Source organism: Acomys russatus, chromosome 9, assembly GCF_903995435.1.
Source record: "Acomys russatus chromosome 9, mAcoRus1.1, whole genome shotgun sequence".
Classification (NCBI taxonomy): domain Eukaryota; kingdom Metazoa; phylum Chordata; class Mammalia; order Rodentia; family Muridae; genus Acomys; species Acomys russatus.
The window spans coordinates 41735761-41757488 of record NC_067145.1 but is presented as its reverse complement, the minus strand read 5'-3'; the positions used below and the strand labels follow the sequence as shown (position 1 = coordinate 41757488).

The 21728-nt window shown below is 44.7% G+C and overlaps 1 protein-coding gene across 1 annotated transcript in view; it reads left to right on the top strand.

The window, feature by feature from the left end:
* The first annotated feature begins 1231 nt into the window (after nucleotides 1-1231).
* Gad2 (glutamate decarboxylase 2) overlaps nucleotides 1232-21728 on the top strand; it is a 56375-nt gene continuing 35878 nt past the window's right edge. Inside the window, exons 1-7 of the mRNA XM_051151237.1 lie at nucleotides 1232-1629; nucleotides 2302-2361; nucleotides 2552-2701; nucleotides 3675-3908; nucleotides 8299-8389; nucleotides 8874-8986; nucleotides 13940-14055. Coding sequence (XP_051007194.1) covers nucleotides 1554-1629; nucleotides 2302-2361; nucleotides 2552-2701; nucleotides 3675-3908; nucleotides 8299-8389; nucleotides 8874-8986; nucleotides 13940-14055 — 840 coding nt within the window. The 5' untranslated portion in view covers nucleotides 1232-1553. The remainder of the gene's footprint in view (nucleotides 1630-2301; nucleotides 2362-2551; nucleotides 2702-3674; nucleotides 3909-8298; nucleotides 8390-8873; nucleotides 8987-13939; nucleotides 14056-21728) is intronic.

Below are 21728 nucleotides of genomic sequence, written 5' to 3'. Positions count from 1 at the left end.
CAATGAAGGAAGGGCTGTGGAGACCTGAAAACTGCAGATACTTGTAGCGGGGGAGGTCGGAAATGGGTGACAGCAGCACTTTTCTTTTGGGGGGCTCTCTGTAGCCCGGAGCCATGAGTATATTATAGGCAGGAGGAGGCTAAGCGAACTCCGGGAACCTCAAATCCTCAAGGCGCACCGCCGTCCCTGTGTTTAAGAGTTTAGGGAAAGGAAAACAGAAAGGGTTGTTTCATTCCTTTATTAGAAGGGGGGAAAAACGGAACTGCTTCTCTCTGGGCCTAGAAGTTGCCAATCTTATGTTCTTATGCACCCCATGATGGTAAGGACTCCTTTAGGAAAGGGCAGAGGTTTGAGTACCCCTGAAAAGATGCATTTTCTCCTGGGACTTGCTTACCCCAGCACTCCTCCTATGCTCAGGCATTTCTCAAGCCACGCATATGCAGCAGGCTCTATAAGCCAAGGTCATCGAGTAACCCGATCCCCTCCTCCATCAACCATAAATTCTGTGGGCTGTGTCATCTCTCCCCAGTTCCCTTTCAAGAAGTTTCTGCTCGTTTTATTTATTTAATTTTTTCCCAGCCTGAGGTCTTCAGTGATAGACTCCAGCGTGGATTTTAATTGCTTCAATCAGCGGTCTTTCTCCTCAGCCGTCAGTCAAAATCTGGACCGTGGGTCTGGGGATCCAGCGCATGACTGCACAGGAACCGTGCGCCCCCCGGGCTGGCTCAACTCAGCAGGCAGACGTTAGGCTCTGCTAAGAAGATGAAATGAGTCCGTAGGCGTGTAGGCAGCCTACCTTCCTCCCCGCCCTTGGGACCTTCTCCATTCTTTGGAGCTGTACACGATTGTGACCAGGTAGCCTGAGCTCTTGAGGTCACAGCGACCTCATCACTGGTTTAAAGGGATAAGGGAGCGAGAACCGCTTACGCTCGGCCAGAGCCAGCCCTCAAACAATGAGCCAATCGATGCGCGTGTAAAAAAAAAACGGTCTCGGCTACCCTTTAAGTCTTGCCAAGGTCTCCCGGGTGCCTAGGGTAGCCGCGTTTCGCGGGCTGCGAGCTGCAGTAGCACCCTGGACAGCGCGCAGGGGCTGAAATGGGCTACAAGCGCCTGTAGCTGGGTCAGCGCTGCGCCGGCACGCCTCCCTCCCCCGCATCTGACTCGCGCAAGAACGCACACCTCACGACCCAGCTCCCCCATTTCCCTTCCGTCACTCCCTCACCTCCTCACCAAGCTCCTTCTCCCTAAAAGAAAATCTCTTGGGCACTTTCTACTTTTAAGTCTCCAGACTGCGAGGATCCTGGCGGCTTCCTATTTTACCTCGCCAGAAAGCACAGCGGCGCGTCCCTACGCCCTGTCTCGAACACACGCAGGAACACTGACACACGCAGACAGCACGTTTCCTGTCCCTGTGTGACACCCATCCTCGTCGCGCGGTGCCCTCCTCCCGCCACACGCACACTCACAAACGCACGCACGCGCGTGCAGGGTCGAGCCGAAGACAGCTTGCCCTCAGCCACTCGGAGGCGACCGGCGCCAATCTCGCAGAGCCCATGGCTTCTCCCGGCTCCGGTTTTTGGTCCTTCGGATCTGAAGATGGCTCTGGAGACCCCGAGAATCCTGGCACAGGTAGGAAAATCAGGAGCTATTGCAGGAGAGTTTTGTGTGTGGCTTGGGGTTTGCAGGGCTACGCAGATGACCAACGCTTTGACATCTGCAACAGGAAACTTATTCGGGCGCTTTGCCCTACTCTCTGGGTTAAGTTCTCAACTGTGCTAGAACCCCAACCCTCCGCAGCCCTTTATCCCCTGGGAAAAGGCCCAGGGTGACTCGGCCCCTTCCCCTAAGCGTAGGCTTCTTAAAAAAAAAAAAAAAAAAAAAAAAAGTGCAGCTTCTGTGGGAGTCAGAATTCAAGGACTCTGGCTTGGCTTTGCAATGTCTAGACAAAATTGGAAAGGGATAGAGTAGAGTTTGGGATCTGAAAGGCAAGAGCGGCGAAACGAACAACCTGGGGTCTAGGTAAGGCACGGGCGCGGGAAGGGAAGACCTGGAAACCAGAGCACCCGGTAAACAAATGCAAAGAGCCACCAAGTGGGCTTCTTCCTGGGACAAGGTAAAGCGAGGGTTGGCCCCAGCCTCAGGCTCTCTTGGGCTCCCCACCTGCGGAAAGCCAAGTAGCCCGCGTCCGCTCGCGAGGTTGGCGCCAGACTCCCGACGCAGAGACCTCGCACTCGGAACGAAATTTCTCACTCGCCCGTCTGTTCTCTTTCCGCTTCGCTTTCCCCTCCCCGGCGATTGCAGCGAGAGCTTGGTGCCAGGTAGCTCAAAAGTTCACTGGTGGCATCGGAAACAAGCTGTGTGGTGAGTAGTGGCGCGCTGCGGAGAAGGGCGGGCAAGGTCGGGGACTCGGGGCTAGCGGGAGCAGTCTCACTGGCTCCGCTGGGCGCCCGCAGCTAACCTCAGGCCTGTCCTCGGCTGAGGGTGGGCGAGGATGTGGGAACCCAGACTGTCGCGGGTTAACCCAGGCCCCGCGCCCCTTGTCCTTGTCCAGCTTTGCTTTACGGAGACTCCGAGAAACCAGCAGAGAGCGGCGGGAGCGTGGCCCCGCGGGCCACCTCCCGGAAGGTCGTCTGCACCTGTGACCAAAAACCCTGCAGCTGCCCCAAAGCGGATGTCAACTACGCGTTTCTGCACGCAACAGGTAAAGGCGCCGGCTGGCCAGGACTGCGCTCCGCCCCATGGACGCCTGACCCCGCGGCGCCAAGTGGATAGCGGGGGCGGGCCTTCTGAGAATCTCCCTCGGAATTGGAGGGATCTGGGGTCTGCGAGCTGGAGCTCGCCAAAAACCCGGCCCTGGCCTTTCCCAACTCGAGTAGGTGGCCACAACGCTCTGCGCGGTGCAGCCTTGAAAGCTGGGGGTGGCAGAGACAGCCGTGTGAGACTTGGTTGGCTTCTCGATGCTGCCCCAGCCCCTGGGGAGGACAGATTTCCAAATGTACTGCCAAGTAGTTCGGAACGGCAAGCATTTTTAGGTGTTCGATTAGATACAGAGTAATTTCTAACCGTTATTTTATCGAAGAACGATTCTGTATACGTGAGCTCTGGGCCCTAAATTTTACCTCCATGTACATGGCTCGCGTCTCCCAAACAACCAGCAAACAAGCAAGCGCACACACCCACACACCCCAACCTTGGAAACATCTGGCCTTCAAGAGCCAGAGATCATAACCTGGCAGGATCCACTTTTCCTTGTTTGCCCCAAGGCACTTCTTAAACATTTCCAAAGTGGAGTATTGACAGGCAATTAAGATGATTTACTCAAATAGGACATTTAGAACCAACGCCTGTGAAACAGACAAGCTGAGCCATTCTTTGTGGGAAAGAATAAACCAAGCAACACGATACGTTACGAATAAAATACAAAAATTAATTCCGAGCGGAGGTTTTATTCGCTTGTGTTTCCAGATGCTGTGGTTTTGTTTGAGACAGGGTCTACTCCCCTCAAGCCAGATCTGGCCTCCAACTCCTAGCGACCCCCTCCCCCTTGCATCAGACTCTTGAGCACTGCGATTAATGGGCTAATAAAATCAGCTCAAAGCAAAACAGGCACATCAGTAATTGTCTGGATCTTCGCGTAGTGGAATCTAAAGTGTCCTTTCCGTTCCGCTCTTCAGACCTGCTGCCAGCGTGTGATGGAGAAAGGCCCACGCTGGCATTTCTGCAAGACGTTATGAACATTTTGCTTCAGTATGTGGTGAAAAGTTTCGATAGATCGACTAAAGTGATTGATTTCCATTACCCCAATGAGCTTCTTCAAGAGTATAATTGGGAATTGGCAGACCAGCCACAAAATTTGGAGGAAATTTTGACGCATTGCCAAACAACTCTAAAATATGCCATTAAAACAGGTATTGTGCCACCAGCGATAATAAAAGCCTTTTTTTGCAATTTTTCATTTTTTTCTTTAAAAATCGTTTCTGTTATGTTGGGTTGTGTTATTTTCAAAACTGCAGAGTTACATTTGTTTAAAAATAGCTATTATTATAGAGTGATTCAAAAGCACCCTGTTAATAATAACAGAGCCATCATGGGGGGTATAAATTGTCAGACTGGCGCGGAGATTAATGAGAGGTTGTAAAAGCAACTACTTGTCAGCATGGGCCAATAGAAAGGACCTAAAATGGAAAAAGAAAGGGAATGTGGAAAGGAGAGCTGTAAAGACTAAAGGTGTGACCCAGTAAGCCTGAACTCAGGTGTGCCTCAGGCAATTTTCTTGGCAGAGAATTAATAAAGAACCCAGGTTAGCCAACCTGTATAATCTTCTGGCTAGAGGGAGAATGTTGTGACGTTGTTTCAAATGACTAAACTTTATATTTGAATTCTAATTCACACACACACACACACACACACACACACACACACACACACACACACTACAACATAGACCAGCTTAGCAGTCCAGAGGCATTACACAAGGATTTGTCTCCCTCACAGCTATTGCATATGTGGATAAGAATATCTGACATGGTTAAGGGTCCATTTTAAAGATGGTGTGATGCGCTATTAGATTCACATCGCATCCTTTAAAACAGGATAAAATGATGCAGTGGTTCCAGGCACAACACCAGATGAGTGCCTTGAAAGCTTTCTTCCACCCAGGTCCTTAAGGTGCCCTGCCCTTTTTTCTATATTGTTTCGAATTTTCTTGATACACAGTGAGACAGATTGAAGTGATAAATATGAAGACCTTTCCCAGGTGGAGGAGGGGAGGCTTATGGATCTACAGTGCTTTGTAGAATTAAAAAGATTTTTCTGACAACTAATAAATGTGAAATATTAAGTAAGCATTAGTTACCATGAGAACATCATATTTTATGCTGCCATTTCATGGGTAATTTATTAGCATAACAAATGACATTTTAAGAATTTTGCTAGCAAAATAGTTTAGCCTTTTCTCCCCTTGAACATTCTTTATATGGTCAGAGAAGAAAGGTTTGCATAGAAGGCTTGCAGAAACTGATCTGTTGTGTAATTATTCTCCACTTTTAAGACTGTAAGCTTTGGAAATAGATATGAGGGGAAATGAGTTTAACTTGTTGATTTCTGTGGGTTATAATTTTTGGACATTTATTAAATAACACCAGTTAGTCCTTCTGAAAAACCAGCAGGATATACATACAAAGCATGAAATGATTCTCTGCTCCAGCCTATGTTTCATGTATCCATCCAGGCAACCTTGAGCAATGCGTTTAATTCTTTTCTGCTTTGCCCATCCCCCACGCCTGACATTCAAATACACTAATAGCAAATTGCTACCTATTGCTTATGCTGCTCACAAATAAAGAAAATGCATACTTGTTTTTGTTTTTACATTTTTGTTCTTAAAAGCGGCTAGTCTTTGAAATGCAATTTCAAGTTAAGATAACAGGAATTGCCAGTCAATGAAAGTAATAGTTCTATATATCAATGCTCTGTTTACTGTCAGGAGAAATAAATGGGTCAATTAAATTCTTAGATTGTTGCTATAGTTTTTGTAAAATTGTTAGTCAAATGCTGCTCTGGTGCATTTTAGTTACAGTGAGGATAAAATGTATTTAAAGGGAGGATTAAGATGAGTATCTCAACATTAACCATGTCATGTTTTGTCTTCTACCCATGTATCTCCAAATAGCACTTTAAAAAAAAAAATCATCAGTAGGCAGCTTTTGTCTTCAACTGGAAAGCTTACGCCTTGTTATGCGTTGCCCCCAGTCTATCAGAGCAGTTGCTCTTCCCGTGACCATCCAGTATTCTTATGACCCTTTGAAGATCACTTTATAAAAAAAAAAAAAAAAAAAGTCACCTGGTCTCTCTTAACCTAATCTCCATTTGGCCTCAAACTTTAGGAAAGATTAAAGGGCAGTGGAGATTTTTAAATGCTGTGTCTGTTTCTTGTTCAAATCCCTTGAAAAGAAGTGTTGGAACTAGAAGCTTCCAGGAATGGTAGGATGCTAGGATACTTATCTGAGGGGATTGCTATGTTCATTGGTGGTGGCTTGAAAGAATAGGGTGATGTTACTGTTGTCTGCAGAGGAAACTGAAGCCAGTGTAGGAGGGGCATCCTTCTGTGGGTTGTCAGTCCACAAAAATCAGTCTTAGAAAGCCTTTGGCTCCTCTCCAACTGACTGAGCACCGGGCTTCAGTTGCCAGGTACTAGCTTTTGTGCATTCTTTGGGATTCATTTGTTCATCTGTGCAGAAGACTTCCTGTGCTTGAAGGGGAGTATGGCTTGCTCAGCGTGTTCATATCGCATGGGCCAGGGGCTGATGGATGCCTAACACTGCTGGAATGGCTGATGGATACAGAGGCAGTTTATCAAGCTCTCAGACAGCCCTGGATGGGTGAAGTGGGAATCCCTTGGAGCTGGTTAGGGGCCACAGGAGCAGAACAAATATAATTGGGGGGGGGGGATATTTCTGCCAGAACCCCAAATGGCATGCTGTTCTGAGCTGTCACACTACCTCCCTCTGTAGTTCCACATCACAATCACTGAATGAAAACTGTGATGCAAGAGAAAGTCAGATAAAATAGCAGAGCCTGGTCAAAAGAAGCAAAGGAGACCCAGTAAAAAGAGATATCAAGTTCGCCTTTATTTTACCTCTAATGTTTTTTCAGAGTGGCCTGGAGTTCTGATGTCCAGAGCTTCTGTGTGCACCTTAGATTTCCTCTAAGCTTTATGTAGAGATTTTCATGTCAGAACTCCCACAGAGTTAAATCCTATGTGGTAATAGGTAGGTTGATCTAAAATTTTCATATAAAGCTATAAACCCAGATTGATTTCCTCACTCAAAAAATGATTTGGGGATGGAAGAGTGGAGGGCTCTCTGGAGAAAGAAGTAGGCTGTGATGTCAGCTTAGGGCTACAATGAAATGGGGAGTCAATGAGGCGAGAGAAAGGGGTGGTGTCTTGCATCAGCAGCTGCAGCAGCTGAGGGAATTTATACCTTTTCTGAATGAGTAAAGGGATGAGGTCGGAGTCAAAGGGACTGCAGAAGAGAAAAAAAAAGGGGGGGTAGGGACCTGATGAGGCCATAAAGGAGGTGATGCTAAGAATTAACTAGAGGCACATAAATACCAGCCCCTCTAAAATGGGCTTCTTCCTCTGCTTATCTGTCCCCATTGTCAAACTCTCTCCCCACGTGCCTGGGGCTGATAAGAAAGCCCTCTAGTCCCGAGATAAGCAATGTGCTTTTTCTAGTGCCGTTCTTTATCTTGTTTTGCCCATGCTGGGGATGTGAGACTCACACTGTAGGCACCAGACAGATGTCCAGAGAGTGACAGAAACCGGTTTTGTTTTCTTTTATCAGATGCCACTTCCATAATTACGCTTCTTCCCAAATTACTGATGCTAAACAAAACATGGATTTATCGGTAGGCTTCTATGGGACAAGCTGATAAACCAGACTCCCAATGAGAATTTATATTCACATTTTATATAGCAGTCTCGGGAAAGGAGTGGGGGGGGGGATATGTGAATGTCAATCCATTTACAGAATTTTAGAGAAATCCAGAAGTTGATTAGATAATCCTTTTAATGGATCAATCTATCTATGGAATATATTCTTTTGCATGTCTGTTGGCAAGACAGTAACGCGGACAGTGTTCAGCTCGGTTCTTAATCTCAGCTCTGAGGGGGCTGTGTGGATTATAATCAAATATTCAGACAGGGGAGAACTGTCAAGAATTGGCTTTGTCTGTGCCATCTCCAGCCACTCATCACCATTTAATCCAGGGCTGACCACTCGTCACAGTGTCCTATTTTCCCATTTTTGTCCTGTCTTTGTAATCATCGGTCATTTGTCACTGATACTATTATGAATTTTGGCATGCCCGAAGGACGGCATGGTATGGCTGATTCTTAGAACAGCTCAACAAAAGGGCCGTTAGCACCATCAACACAAGTAAGACTAATGATTTGGGATACCATAGCATCTTACTTTGCAATTATATTGGAAGTATGGTAGGAAATTATCTAGTCTCTGCACTGCAAAGAGCATATTATTTTTATAGGACATATTTGAGAGGAGATCTTTCAAGTGTGTCCTAGGAAATACTAAACCCTCAGCAGCCTCTGGCTAGAGGAAAGGTTGCTTGAGCATGTGTGTGCACATGGGTGCATGGGATCCTGTGTCTTGTGCTCGCAGGCACATTTGCATATTTAATTTCTGAATATGCATCTCTTGTAGCTGAAGTGTCTTTCAAGGTCCTTTAGAGACAGTTGATTTTCACTGGTTGCAATTCTGATTGCGTTTTATTCAGGGCATCCTCGATATTTTAATCAGCTGTCTACTGGATTGGATATGGTTGGATTAGCAGCAGACTGGCTGACATCAACAGCAAACACTAACATGTAAGTAGTCGATTACACAAAGACCTCTTCTGTGTGCATCACTTTGCACCATGTATTCTTCTCACTCTGGCTTAAGTTGAAAAAAAAAAAAATAGTCTCTATTTTTTTTTATTTTATCAAAGTATGCAAATTTTTAAAATACAAATGAGACTTTAAACTTTTTTATTTAAAACAACGTGTTGTGTGAAAGAGAAATAGAGCCCAGTGTCACCTTTTACCTACTCCCACTGTGGAATGTTCCGAATCCGATGTGATAAACCTACCCCTGCACATTACACCAGTATTTGAAGGTCTGAACTTCAAGGCAACAGAAAAAAATAAGCAATATTTTGGAAAACCTTTTATAAATACTTTTATATTTAATGTTATAATCCTTACATCTATGGGTGTAAGTTTTTTTAAAAAGGAGAAATTCTGTGATGTTATGGTAGTAAATGATGTGTCAGAGCTATGTACCTAAAATATGGTAATTTCTCGATTTCAGGTTCACCTATGAGATTGCTCCTGTATTCGTGCTACTAGAATATGTCACGCTAAAGAAAATGAGAGAAATCATTGGCTGGCCAGGTGGCGCTGGCGACGGGATATTTTCTCCTGGTATGTGTGTGTGTGTATATATATATATATATATATATATATATATATATATATTTCATTTTTTTCTCTGTTTTCTTCTTCTGGTATGCCATGTTACAAACTTAGGAAAATTAAACACCCATTCTGAGTTTACAATTAGGTTGCCTTGGCTGTGCGTCTGCCAAAATAAAGAGAGAGCAGCTGAGTCCAGTGAGCGCTCCTTCAAGTTTACTGATCCCATGCTTATAGACATCAGCTGTTTGTGCTCAGCAGAGGACAGTCCGCCATGGCATTGCCCCCATACGTCTACCATGACCCTATGTGTATGATGTACAGATAGTGGCTGTAGTAGTGACTGCTGATGAGGAAATTCACCCTTGCCGCATTTCCCACCGTCGGTGAAATGAAAACGATTGTTAATGTAATCCATTTAATACAACACTCACAGTGTGAAGGCGTGTACTGAGCTGGGTTTCCTCGGAAGAGTCCATTTTCTTCCCTAGTGTCTGGAATAACAGGCAGGGACGTGGATTTAGACTAATTTCAAGGAGGGCGGAGAGTGCGTGGGGGAGGTGACACCTTAGGGCTAAAGGAGAGTGGTGACCTCTTTGAGACAGTACCCTTGTGTCACCGGATCTTTTCCATTTCGCCTTTGATTACCAGCCTCTGCATACTAAGCTCCAGTATTTACACCTCTTCCGGCCCAGAGAATCAACCCAGAGACAAACAACAGTCTGTGCCTTTAGCTTAGGAATGTGACCTTCACTTGATTCATAGATGAAATAGAAGTTTAGGAAGGCAATGGAAAAAGTCACTGACCCATGAAAAAAGAAGCTTAGTGTAAGAGCAATGCCTAATCAGTGAGAGATGCCAGTCTTCAGCGCCCTATGATGGGTGGGTCTGACAGGCCAGAGGCACACCTGCAGTTGTCAGGCACAGCAGGACCAGATGCGGACCCCTCCTAAGCAAATCTGCAAAGGCACGTGAGGGGTGAGAGAGAAAAACAAAGGCATGAAGATGAAACAGTGACCAAGCAAGAGTGGCCCGGTGGGCAAGACTTATACATGTTTGTCTAACCATGTCTCATCTGTTAGTCTACGTTTTTAAGCACATAGCATGTTTTTACAGATGCTAAAGGGAAAAGTGTTAGTTAAATGGAACAGAAAATTAGCCTTTAAAAACAAGTCATTGAACATTGGTAGTGACGGATTCTTTCCTTTTTTTTTTTTGGTTTTCCAAGACCAGGTTTCTCTGTGTAGCCTTGACTGTCCTGGACTCCCTTTGTAGACCAGGTTGACCTGGAATTCACAGTGATCTGCCTGCCTCTGCTTCTGCCTCCCAAGTGCTGGGATTAAAGGCGTGCACCACCACCACCCGACTAGATTCTTTCCTTTTCTAGGCAATTTCGTACTTAGTCTCTTTTGATGTGAAGTTTGTCCCTTTCGCTTTATTGTCTGAAATTGATGCTTAGGACATATTTTCATGAACAACTAGGTGTGGTTACAAGGGTTACAATGTCAACATGGTTTCTACTTTATTCCTTTTCTTATAGGGTTGATTGTAGGATTGGGCTGACCCTGAGATGTAACAAGAGGAACCTGGTTCAACTTTAGTGGTTCATAGAAGTAGGAATCTCTCGATTATAAAAAGTCAGGCTAGTCTAAATACGGGCATGCCTAATTGCCTAGTTTGCCTTAGGACCCCCCACACCCCAGAAAACATACACCCCAAGAAAGAATCCTCACTGATGTTTCTGCTGGGTTCTGTGTGACCCAGTGGGTGGTGGAAAATCATTCCTAGACACTGTAGAGTTTCTTCCTTTGAACCTGAAGACTTATATGCTCTCACCTCGGTGTGAAAGCTATAGACGTGGTGTTACATTGTAATGTGAATATCCCAAAGTCAGAGGGGACAGCAGCAGAAAGCAGTGAGGATCTGTTTCTGCTCAATTTCCCACAAGAAGGGTGGTGCCTCATAGCATCCTCATTTGCTAGTAGAAGTTTTACTAGATAACAGTTAGCCTTGCTCCTACAGAGTCAAACGATTCAAAGGATGGGAGTAGGGAATTTGGAATCACAGGCGCATCCTTGGTTTCTGAGATCCTGGGAATAAATTTTAAGAGTTGGATCTTTGACTTGGACAAAGTGTTTACCTTGTTTTGGCTGTTGTTCAGTTCTATTCACTCCTACCACTAACACCCAGAGACTTGGTGCTTTACCGGAAATTTCCTTATGACTCCTAGAAGGATTCTGTATATGTGATGTTACCTACACATGAGAATCAGAGAACACACCACCTTTTGTCAGGTCATAAAGGACTAAGGGAGAAGAGGCCTGGCTTAGTCACCGGTCTTTTCCTAATAGAGCCCTTAGAGGTTGTAGGACTTGGGCATCTATTCTCATCTTCACATGGTTTTACACAAATCTCTTCATCATCCTCAGGGCTGCAGAGCCTTTAGCTGGAGGGTGGCTGAGGTACAAAGTGAGGAGCAGGAGGCCATGGCTGGAAGCCTCTGGAGTAACTGCATATGAAGAGCACTTTCTCGGCACCCAGTCCCCTTTCTTTTCTAACCCCTTCCCAAGACTGGGAAATGTAACAACAGCTGCAGTTCTCAACTAGGGAGCCAGTGTCACCCTCCCAGAAGAACAAATGGCAATGTCTGTGGGTATTTTGAGTTGCCATGGCTTAAAGAAAATGTTGCTTGCAACTGGAAGCCATGAGTGAGGCTAAACCACCACATTGCCTAAGACACTGCCTTTAAGGGATTCTATAGCTCAAAATGTCAGTAAGTGCTAAGACTGAGAAAGCATAAAGTAGAGTAAGACTCTCTCAAAAGCTTTCCTTTGAATCTAGCATCATAGAAACACAGTCTGTCTTTCAATCGGGCATCCGATCCGCGCATACTTGACTTGTTTTTCTGCTGCCCTGGATCTCTAGTATCTAACAAGGTAGTAACTGCCTGCATTCTGGCTGTAGAGATGCCAAGGTCTGGTTAATGGCTGCTTTGTACCAAGTGGCCTGCCTCTTTTAGAGCTCGGGGCTCATAAGGCAAAGGTCATATCTCTGCCTGGGCTCTTTGACTTGGCAGAGCCTGGTCCTCAGCTAAAAGACATGCTTGATCAAGCCATCCATGAAATAGTCTCAAGAGTTTCTTCTTTGGAGTGGGGCAGATATAACTTTCACTTCACTCTGCCTTCTGGTCTCATGTCCTCTGTGCTAGCATAGTCAGTGCATTCATAGTTTCTGGATAGCAAAATTCCTAAGCTTCTCAACAATTCTGCAGAAAAGTGTCATTGCTCGTGAAGTAAGACTGGAGTAAAACATTATCATGTCTTGGGGAAATACAGAAAATGTACTTCTATATGAAGCTGAAATCACCAAACAGCATTCTGTTAATGAATGCAATTGTATCTCAGGGATATCTTTGAGGGGAAAAAAGACCTATTTAGAGGAATGAACAAAGAATGATAAGACGAACGTAGATGTTTATCTCGAATTCTGTGGGAGCCATTAGCAGCCTGCAGCATTAACAGCAGTTTATTTGTCTCAGTTGAAGCACAAAGCATTGCTGGAAATGAAAAGAAATACCTATTTGTCACCATCAAAGTACTAGGACTTACAGGACGAATGCTGACTGGCTATTCTTATAAACTAGAGAGAAAAGAAAGAAAAAGAAGTTGTTTTCAAAAGTCTCTACATGATGGGCATAGTGGTACATACATGAATCCCAGCACTTGAGAGGCTGAGACAGGAGAATCATGAATTAAGATCATGAGAAAATCTTTTAAAGAGCTCCCAGAAGAAGTGGAGTAAATGAAAATTCCCCTTGAGGTGCTTTAGAAAGAAAGAAAGAAAGAAAGAAAGAAAGAAAGAAAGAAAGAAAGAAAGAAAGAAAAGAAAAAAGAGAGGATCTCTTTGTAGTCCTGGCTGTTCTGGAACACACTACATAGACTAGGCTGGCACTGAATGCAGGCACTACCAAGCCAAGCATTTAAGATGTTTTTCTTGCTGCAGTTGAGCCCAATGTGCTTCCCTGAAACCTCTTAGCTATATCTTCGAATCTGAATCTGCTTCAAAGGAGCTATAAGCATTTTCCCAGAATGTTAGGTCAGGGTTTCTTCAACATTTCCTACTCATAACCCCTTTTGTTTTGTTTTGTTTTGTTTTTTGAGACAGGGTTTCTCTGTGTAGCCCTGGCTGTCCTGGATTCACTTTGCAGACCAGGCTGGCCTCGAACTCACAGTGATCTGCCTGGCTCTGCCCCCCAAGTGCTGGGATTAAAGGCGTGCACCCCACTGCCCAGCTCTCATGACCCCTTTTTACCTGGGAAGCTTTGAGCCTGCCTGGGTTTGTAGACATATAAAATAAGCACATAAATAAAATAGTCATAGCTTGTAAATCTACAATCCAGGTACATAGATATGTTCTAACAATGATGTGAAGAAATAGTAAATGTGTGTTTTATGTAATTAAGTCATCAAGTTCTTGTAATAGTAGAAAATTGTGTGGTGTGTGTGTGTGTGTGTGTGTGTGTGTGTGTGTGTGTCCAGTAAAAACACTGCTATTCATAACATACAATACTCTTGCATCTGATGTTCTCTGGTACTGCAGACATGGTGCACAGGGCCAAGTGAACATGGTGTGTGCTTAGAACCAGGGTTACAGTGAGTTTGCATGATGTAACGTGAACAAGAAACATCTTAGGTTCATTACATGTTTGATCTTGGAATAATTCTTGGTTGTTGTGTATTCAGAAACCTTTTACTGTGGTCAACTTTTTTAACCCCTGCTCCCCACCGAATTAAGATATACGATCCCATATCGGGCTGTGAACAACAGTTTAAGAAACTGTTGTAGAATAAATAAATAAATACATAAATAAATAGAAACTGTTGTAGATCCATGGAAATAAAGAATGTTGCTTGCATGAGAAATGTTGATGTACAAGAAAGTAATTGTTTCTGTGTCCTGTAGGTGGCGCCATCTCCAACATGTACGCCATGCTTATTGCCCGCTACAAGATGTTTCCAGAAGTCAAGGAGAAAGGGATGGCTGCAGTGCCCAGACTGATCGCCTTCACATCAGAGCATGTATGTGTTTATGTGTTTATAAGCCCAGTTGAATGAACAACACCCGGAAATGCTTTGTCTATAGATGTTTACTTCCTAGGAGACACTTCTTGAGAGAATGAGGGGAGAGCTGACTAAGCTAAGATGTCCACTGGGGTATCTTCTTTGTCCCTGAAACGCAGGGACACCTCAAAGATAAAGCAGAACCTTTACCTTTTATTTTAAAGAATTATTTTCAATTATATGTGCATCTGTGTGTGGCTGTGTGAACATGTATGCTGGTGCTCACAGAGGCCAGAGGCCTCCCTGGAACAGGAGTTACAGGCAGCTGTGAGCACCAACTGGCATGGATGGAAAGCACTCTGCAAAAACAGTACCTGGCTCTCTAACCACTGAACCAACTGGCTCCCGTTCTCCATGTCTCTGTAATGCTGTGTGTTGGGGGATGGGAGCAAGAGAAGAGGCAGTGTGATCTTCAACTCTTCCGAGTCACCGATGCAGTGCTGTATCTAATCTATACACTACAAAGCCTTGTTGATGGTCTCTTTCTGACTAAAGCTGCAGCTGTGGTGTTTAGAACCTTGTGGTGCCTCTAGCCACTTAACTCTAAGCTGGCCGACTTGACTTAGTCTTGTATTAGTTACAGCTTAGCACAAAACAGCTTAGGGGGGGATTTACTCTCCCTCCTGGTTTCAGGTGGTTTGTGCCTCATGGCTTACTCAGCTTGCTTTCTTATAGAACCCAGGACCATTAGCCCAGGGTGACATCACCAATAATGGACTGGGCCCTTTCCAATCAATCACGAATTAAGAAAATGCCCTACCGGCTTTCCAACAGCCAGTGTTATGGGGGTGTTTTCTCAACTGAAGCTCCCTCCTCTCCAGTGACTCCAGCTGGTGTCATGTTGACATGAAACTATCCAGCGCAGCCATGGAGATGAAAGTAATGTTTAGCAACTCCATAGCCCATTACATCCAACTGGAAAGGTCACACACTGGTGGGGTGGGGAGTCATCCTTTGTTTCTTACATGACATCGCCCCCCCACCCCCGCGCCACCCCTGCCACCAAGCCTACCTTCCTCTTTTTCAGAGATCAGTGCAGACTGGAACTTCATCTAGCTGATAAGCAGGACAAGCTATTACATTTTTCTCTGTGTTCAAATGAACTTCTTTCTTGAAACACTTGGATAGGATTAAACTAAACAAATGGCATGAAAAGCAAGTGAGTCCATGAACTGCAGCAAGAGTAGTAGTGAGGCCATGAGCAAAGAGTTCTAAGACAATCTCCCTGCAATATATAGCATCACAAGATCACGACACTGGAAGGGCCATACAGTCTATTTATTCCACAGTCACCTTCTGCTGAATCATCACCTCCCCCAAGTCTTCTATGAAAGAAAAGCTTGACAGAAAGTAGTCTAATGAGCTCTGGGTAAGTTCTTAAAAGCTGATAGAGAGAGAGCTAAAAATCCCAGCTCAGATCTCATCTGTCACTCTGAACCTCTGAAATCCCACACTTTGAGTTGTATTATTTCACATTTCTTTTTATTTCTTTTTTTTTTTTTTTTCTTCATGTGACTTAAGCTCTTCCAGAAAATAGCTTCCATGAAACAGCATGATGTCACTGAGGAAAAATCACCTCATAATTGTAAGAGAAAGAGGGATCTTTTAGGCAAATTGGTAGAAAATATTCGCTCTACTTTTCACGGATCAACTATTGCATGTGCCCATGTCTTCTAGAATGGGTCATCAGACACCTGCTCTGGCCTCTCGTGGGAACTGGGAGGTGACTCTCCAAAGTGCAGTAGAAAAGAGTTTACAGTTTTTATATATGGCATTATGGAGGCATCAGTTCCCAAAGTAGTTCTCCTTAAGTAAACAACAAAAATACACAAAGTTTTTTTTTTAATGTTCCACACAGCATGGATAAGGGAGACTCTCATGAAATGCAATGGCACGCACTGGGCGCCAGTTCAACTTCAATACACCCAATCTCCTTCTGCGTTTGCACCTCACTTAAGATGTTTTATTTATTTAATCACTTTATAGGCTGATCCCAGGCCCTTCCCTTCTCTCCTCCCTTTCCCTTTTCTTTTTCTTCCTCTTCCACTTCCTCCTCCTCCTTCTTAATCTTCCTCCTCTTCCTCCTCCTCCTTTTCCTCTTCCTCTCCTTCCTCTTCCTCTTCCTCTTTTTCTTCTCCCCCTCCTTTTTCTTCTTCTTAATCTTCCTCCTCCTCTTCCTCTTCTTAGTCTTCTTTTTTCTCCTCCTCCTCCTCCTCCTCTTCCTCTTCTTCTTCTTCTTCTTCTTCTCAGAGAAGGGGAGGCCCCAAGGTGTAACAACCCACCCTAGCACCTCAAGTCGCAGCAGGAGTAAGCGCATCCTCTAGCACTGAGGCCTGACAAGGCAGCCCAGCTAGGGGAAAGGGATCCAAAGGCAGGTGACAGAGTCCTGTACCTCGTTTTCTTTCCACTCTCTTCTTGCTTTCTCTTCAGGATTACTCCTGACGGAGAACTTAAAAAGCCCTGTCTAGGTGCACATGACTCTAAACCACAATCTATGTCTCCTGTAGGTATTTTTATAACAGTGACTAATAAGGGATTAGGGCAGTGTGGCATAATCCCTGAGCTATGAATTCTTTACTTCTTCCTTCCCCCTTCTTTCTCCTCCCCTTCCCTTCCTTCCTCTTCCCTTCTTTCAACTTCCCTCCCCTTCTTTCCCCTTCCCTACTCTCCTGTGTTGCTTTCTTGAGGGAGATAGTAGCAAGAGACCAATGTGGGAGCTTAAAGAGCTTATGTTGTTGTCATGGGAAAAGTCTGGAGGGAAGTCATCTTTCTTAAAACTCAAGAAGCTGCATCCCACGGCAGGTGGAGGACCAGATTAGAAGTGCCTGGATAGTTGTATCTTAGCCTCCTTGTAGGCATTAGTTCGGGTGAGTGGCTTCATTTCCTATTCCTCTGTAAAATGAACAACTACCCACATAGTTGTAGGAACGATGCAGTAGGCTGATAAATACATGGGAAGGGCAGAGCCCACCTGCCTGACCCTTCATGGGACTCCAGTGATGACGGGCAGCATTGCTGCTGTAGCCAGACACCCAGTGGCATCTCTTGTGTAAAAACAGCTGAAGCAATCCAGGCGAGATAGATGCAGCAGAGAGAGAGGTGAGATGAGGACATGTCTGGGGTGTATTCATTCTTTAAAACAGGTACAGCTCCTCACCTCCAGGAACAGAGTGATGACCAGCATTTACGCTGCTAGAAGAGTTTAAATTCTCTATTGCTATAAATATCATTTTCAGATTTCCTTACAACTCCATATAACATACATTTATTTTAAGAAATCTAGTAAGTTGTCATTAATTTTACTTGAAGATTTCAAAATTCCACCTGAGAGACCTGAGGATGTCATCACACTGGGTAAGAGTATGTGAGAAAAAGGACTATGATTTGTAAGCGCCCACTGAGGGCTGTGTGTTCCATAAGTACTTCATATACTGTATTTACAGTTCTCACACTAGCCCCAGTGAGGGCAGATCTATTGCACCTCAGTGAAGGTAAACCAAAGGATATATGGGAGGCATTTGCAGGAGGGTACTGAGGGTCACTGAGGAGTATGGGGCCTGCTTAAAGCTTGAGACATAGTTAAAGAGGCAGATTCTAGTTCATTTATAGATTTGGCTTCCAGATCTAGTTGTTGGAAATCCCCAATCAGTTAAGATGTGAGAGACCCATCAGTGAAAAAGTGTCAATCCCAAAGATACCCAGTAATTCTCAAAGCCGGAAGGTAGGGCATTTGATGGGAAGTCTGAAGAGCTGGGTGCTGAAGAGATTCCCAAAGCACTGTGTCATTTCTCTTTCCTCTGAAGTCTATGGGTTGTTTCTCCTTCGCCAAGCAGATGGTCAGGGTAGAAGGGCTGGTGGCCATTCCAAGCCTCTGGCCAGAAAAACCTTTGGATTTGCTGTTAGACTGGACCTTGTCCATTCAGTCCTTTGTGATCTAGCTAGGCACCAAACTCACACCTCAACACTAGTATTTGTGACTAGATAGCCTAAACAGTAAATGGTGAACATTCTGCTGGATTTAGTCTCTGAGCATCTGGCCAACAATGTCTACAAACATTTATCAACCATATACAAAACCTGTCCCTATACAATTCCTTTGTCAGACAGCGAACTAGTTAGCACTCATTGTAATTTCATATGGCAGTAAGTGGCTGTCTTATAGAGTAGTAGGTATAAAAGGTCTCCCTGTTCAGCTGACACAGAGACCTCTGTGGAATGAGGGATAGATACATATAATTATCAGAAAGGCAATTGAATGGTAAGTGCTGAAGTCCTGGAAGATGGGACAGTAAGCAAAGGCCATGGGTAAATATAAGTTTAGCAAGCTCAGTGATGACCAGAATGGCCAAACTAGAGAATGGAGGGGTGCGAGAAGAGAAGAGACGGCTGGGTACTCAGGGCTATCTAAGCTCTCTTTGTTTCCTCCAAGACTAATAATGACAAGGGCTGTGATCCGGAAGTGGTTTGTCTCAGAGCTGCCTGCCATTCCACCTGTTCCCCTCCCATCACCAACAGAGGGTGAAGCTTGCTGTCCCTACTAGCAGTGAAGGAGCACAGGCTGGAGGGGTGGCACAGTCAGTAGTGTTTGCCATGCAAACGTGAGGGCCTGGATTTGAACCCCGCCCCCCAAGAACCCATGTAATAAAGCCAGGCACGGCCATGTGCACTCATAATCCCTGTGCTGGAGAAACAGAGACAGGAAAGATTCTGGGGCTTATCAGCCAGGGCAGCCCAGGGCCAACCAGCGAGCTCCAGGTTCTGTGAGAGACTCTGTCCCAAAAATAAGGTAGAGATTGATTGAAGAGGGCACTCAAGGTTGACCAGGTGCATATGCACAAATGCACGCATGCGCACACAGAGAGAGAGAGACAGAGAGGGGGGGGAGGGAGGGAGGGAGGGAGGGAGGGAGGGAGAGAGAGAGAGAGAGAGAAGAGAAAGTCTTTATTTTATCTCTCTGCTCTCACTTTCCCTGTTTTACTCTTTGCCCCCATCTTCCTTTCTCCTTGTACTCTGCCCTCCTTGTTTTCCCTCACTTGGACACATATATTTGACAATTAAAGCTAGGATCTACACATGAGAGAGAACATTTTCTGGTTCTGAGCCTGGGTAATCTCACTTAATATAATGTATTCCAGCTCCATCCATTTTCTTGGAATTTTCATGATTTCATTTTTCATTATTCCTTAATACAACAAAACTGTTGTGTATATGCACCACATTTTCACTATCCATCCATCACTTGAAGGACATCTGCACTGATTCCATTTCCTGGCTATTGTGAAGAGGGCTGCAGTGAGCACAGCTAAGCACGTGTCTCTGGAGTGCCCTGTGGGTAACTGCCCAAGAGTGGTATAGCTGGGTCATGTGACAACTCTGTGTTTAGTTTTTTAAGAAGCCTCTACATTGAATGCCACAGTGACCACACTAGTTTACTCTCCTACAAGCAATGTATAAGGGTTCCTCTTTTCCCAGACATCCTTGTGAGGAGTATGCCAGTATTTGTTGTCATTTGCTTTCTTGGTTGTAGTCATTCTAACTGGGGCGAATTAGAATCCATTTCTCTAATTGCTAGAGATGTTATGAACACTTAAAAATACATATTTGCTACTTGTGTTTCCTTTTTTTTTTTTTTTTTGATAACTGTTCAGATTATTGGCCCATTTGTGGCTTGGCAGCTGGGGTTCTGAGGTGTTTAATTTCTGCTATTCTTTATATACCCTTGATACTAGCCCCTTGTCTGCGGTAGAGCTGACAAAGGTCTTCCTCCATCCTACAGGCTGTCAGCTCGTTCTGCTGCTGGTTTCCTCAGCTGTGCAGGAGCTTTTCATTTTATGAAGTCTCATTTGTCAGTTTGGGGGTCTGCTTTCTGTGCTAGTGTGGCTCAGAAACTGTCTCCTGTAACTTTGTTCCAAAGTGTCCTCCTCTGGCATTTTTCAATATTTCTTTGTTAAAAATACAGAAATGAAACTTTCCATCAAACTGGAATCTTGGTTTAGTTTAAAATAAAAATCAGGTGTGTTTTAATGCCTGTTACTCATGAATGGAAATATGATGTAGTTACCGAGCTCTGTCAAAGCTTGATTACATTTTCCAAATCAAGGAAGAACAGAGGAGTGTGCCCAGCGATGAGCAAGAGGATAGTGCACTAATCCTCATTATTGGGAGACAAAGTTTTGTCCTTGAGGCTTCCAAATTTGCTCATAATTTGGCCTTCTGAAGCCAGCCAGAAAGAATTCTGTATCCTTCCCGGCCCCATGTTGGGACAGCTATTCATTCCTTCATGAACAGAGCCTGTTACTGTGCTTTTGACAAGTGTTCTTTAAGTGCTCCCTGGACACCCTTTTCCCCAGAATGCTCAGCATCCTGGAAGGAGACTGGCTTTTAGATGCTAGCCTCCTCTGTTTTATTCACAAATGGTTCTATTACCAGAGACTAAGGATTAAACACGGTTGTCAAATGTTGTCTCGTACATAGAAAGGCATGCCATGCACCTTGCCGATGCTGTTTCTTCTTTATTAAATGTCTTTGTGACCCTGAATTTCCTTCCTGTCCATGGATGCCTTACTGTTTGTAGATACCACTTAGCTAAAAGCCTCTGCTCTTTTTCCCGAAATATAAATAGTGCTTGGTGCCTAATTTTCTTTTTTCATGCCTCGCATCACCTTTGTTCCCCGTCTTTAAGCTCTCTATTGGGGCATGTGGGTTTCCTTAAATCCGCGGCATTTTTACAGCAATCAATTATCCTTCGTAATTACTCCTCAATTACAGATCCCTGGTCTTTCTCATTAAAGACCAGACAAGCATGCGCCTCTCGTGGGCAGGTGCAGCAGATCTCTTTCTTAGCTGCAATTTGCCAACCTGCAGAGCACATTTGTTGAGGGGCAGGATTTGGGGTATCTGTGCTTTTTCAGGCACAGTAGCTGGCCTCTCTGCTCTGAGCCCTCCTGGCAATAAGAGGCTGTGCACTGCTTCCCTCTGATCTTCTACTCTGGGTTCCCTAGTCTCTGCCAAATACAAAGAATGGTTTGTGGCCAAAGAGGGTGGAGGAGGAACAGGTATCCCTCACATGCTCAAAATCCCTGGCCCGACTGAGCAATCTCTCTCCTAGCTCCCAGGTATCTTAGTAACAGCTACACTGAGGTTTTTAAGACTCATCCCTTTGGTGTGTTCCCTTTATTGGTTGATGTTGTTTGTTTCTGTTACAAATGTGATTTCCTGCTTTATTAGACAGTCTCCCTAAAAAATATACATGTGAAGAGTTTATGCACTGCCTACTTAAAATTTCGGATGAGTGGAGACTGGGCATTTGAGAAGAGAACGCCTCTTTTAGAGGCACAATTTAAAATTCCACTCAGCAGCCTTTGGAGATGTAAATTGAGGGAGCTGCTCTCCTTTTGGACAGCTTAATGATCTGTAGTTAATAGTAAGAGGCTGATGGGCAGATGCAGTACAGCTGGGCTTAGGTTAGGTCTCCTCAGCTCTTCAAATGCTATAGTGATTACAGTCACCGAAAATCCAGGCAGGAAGCGAAAGCACAGAGTGGGCAGCTGGTTGTCAGTATGACCCACCTGCCTGGCCACAGACACATCGCACCTCCTATCCCTTCAGGGGAAGAGTGCTGGACTTAGGGA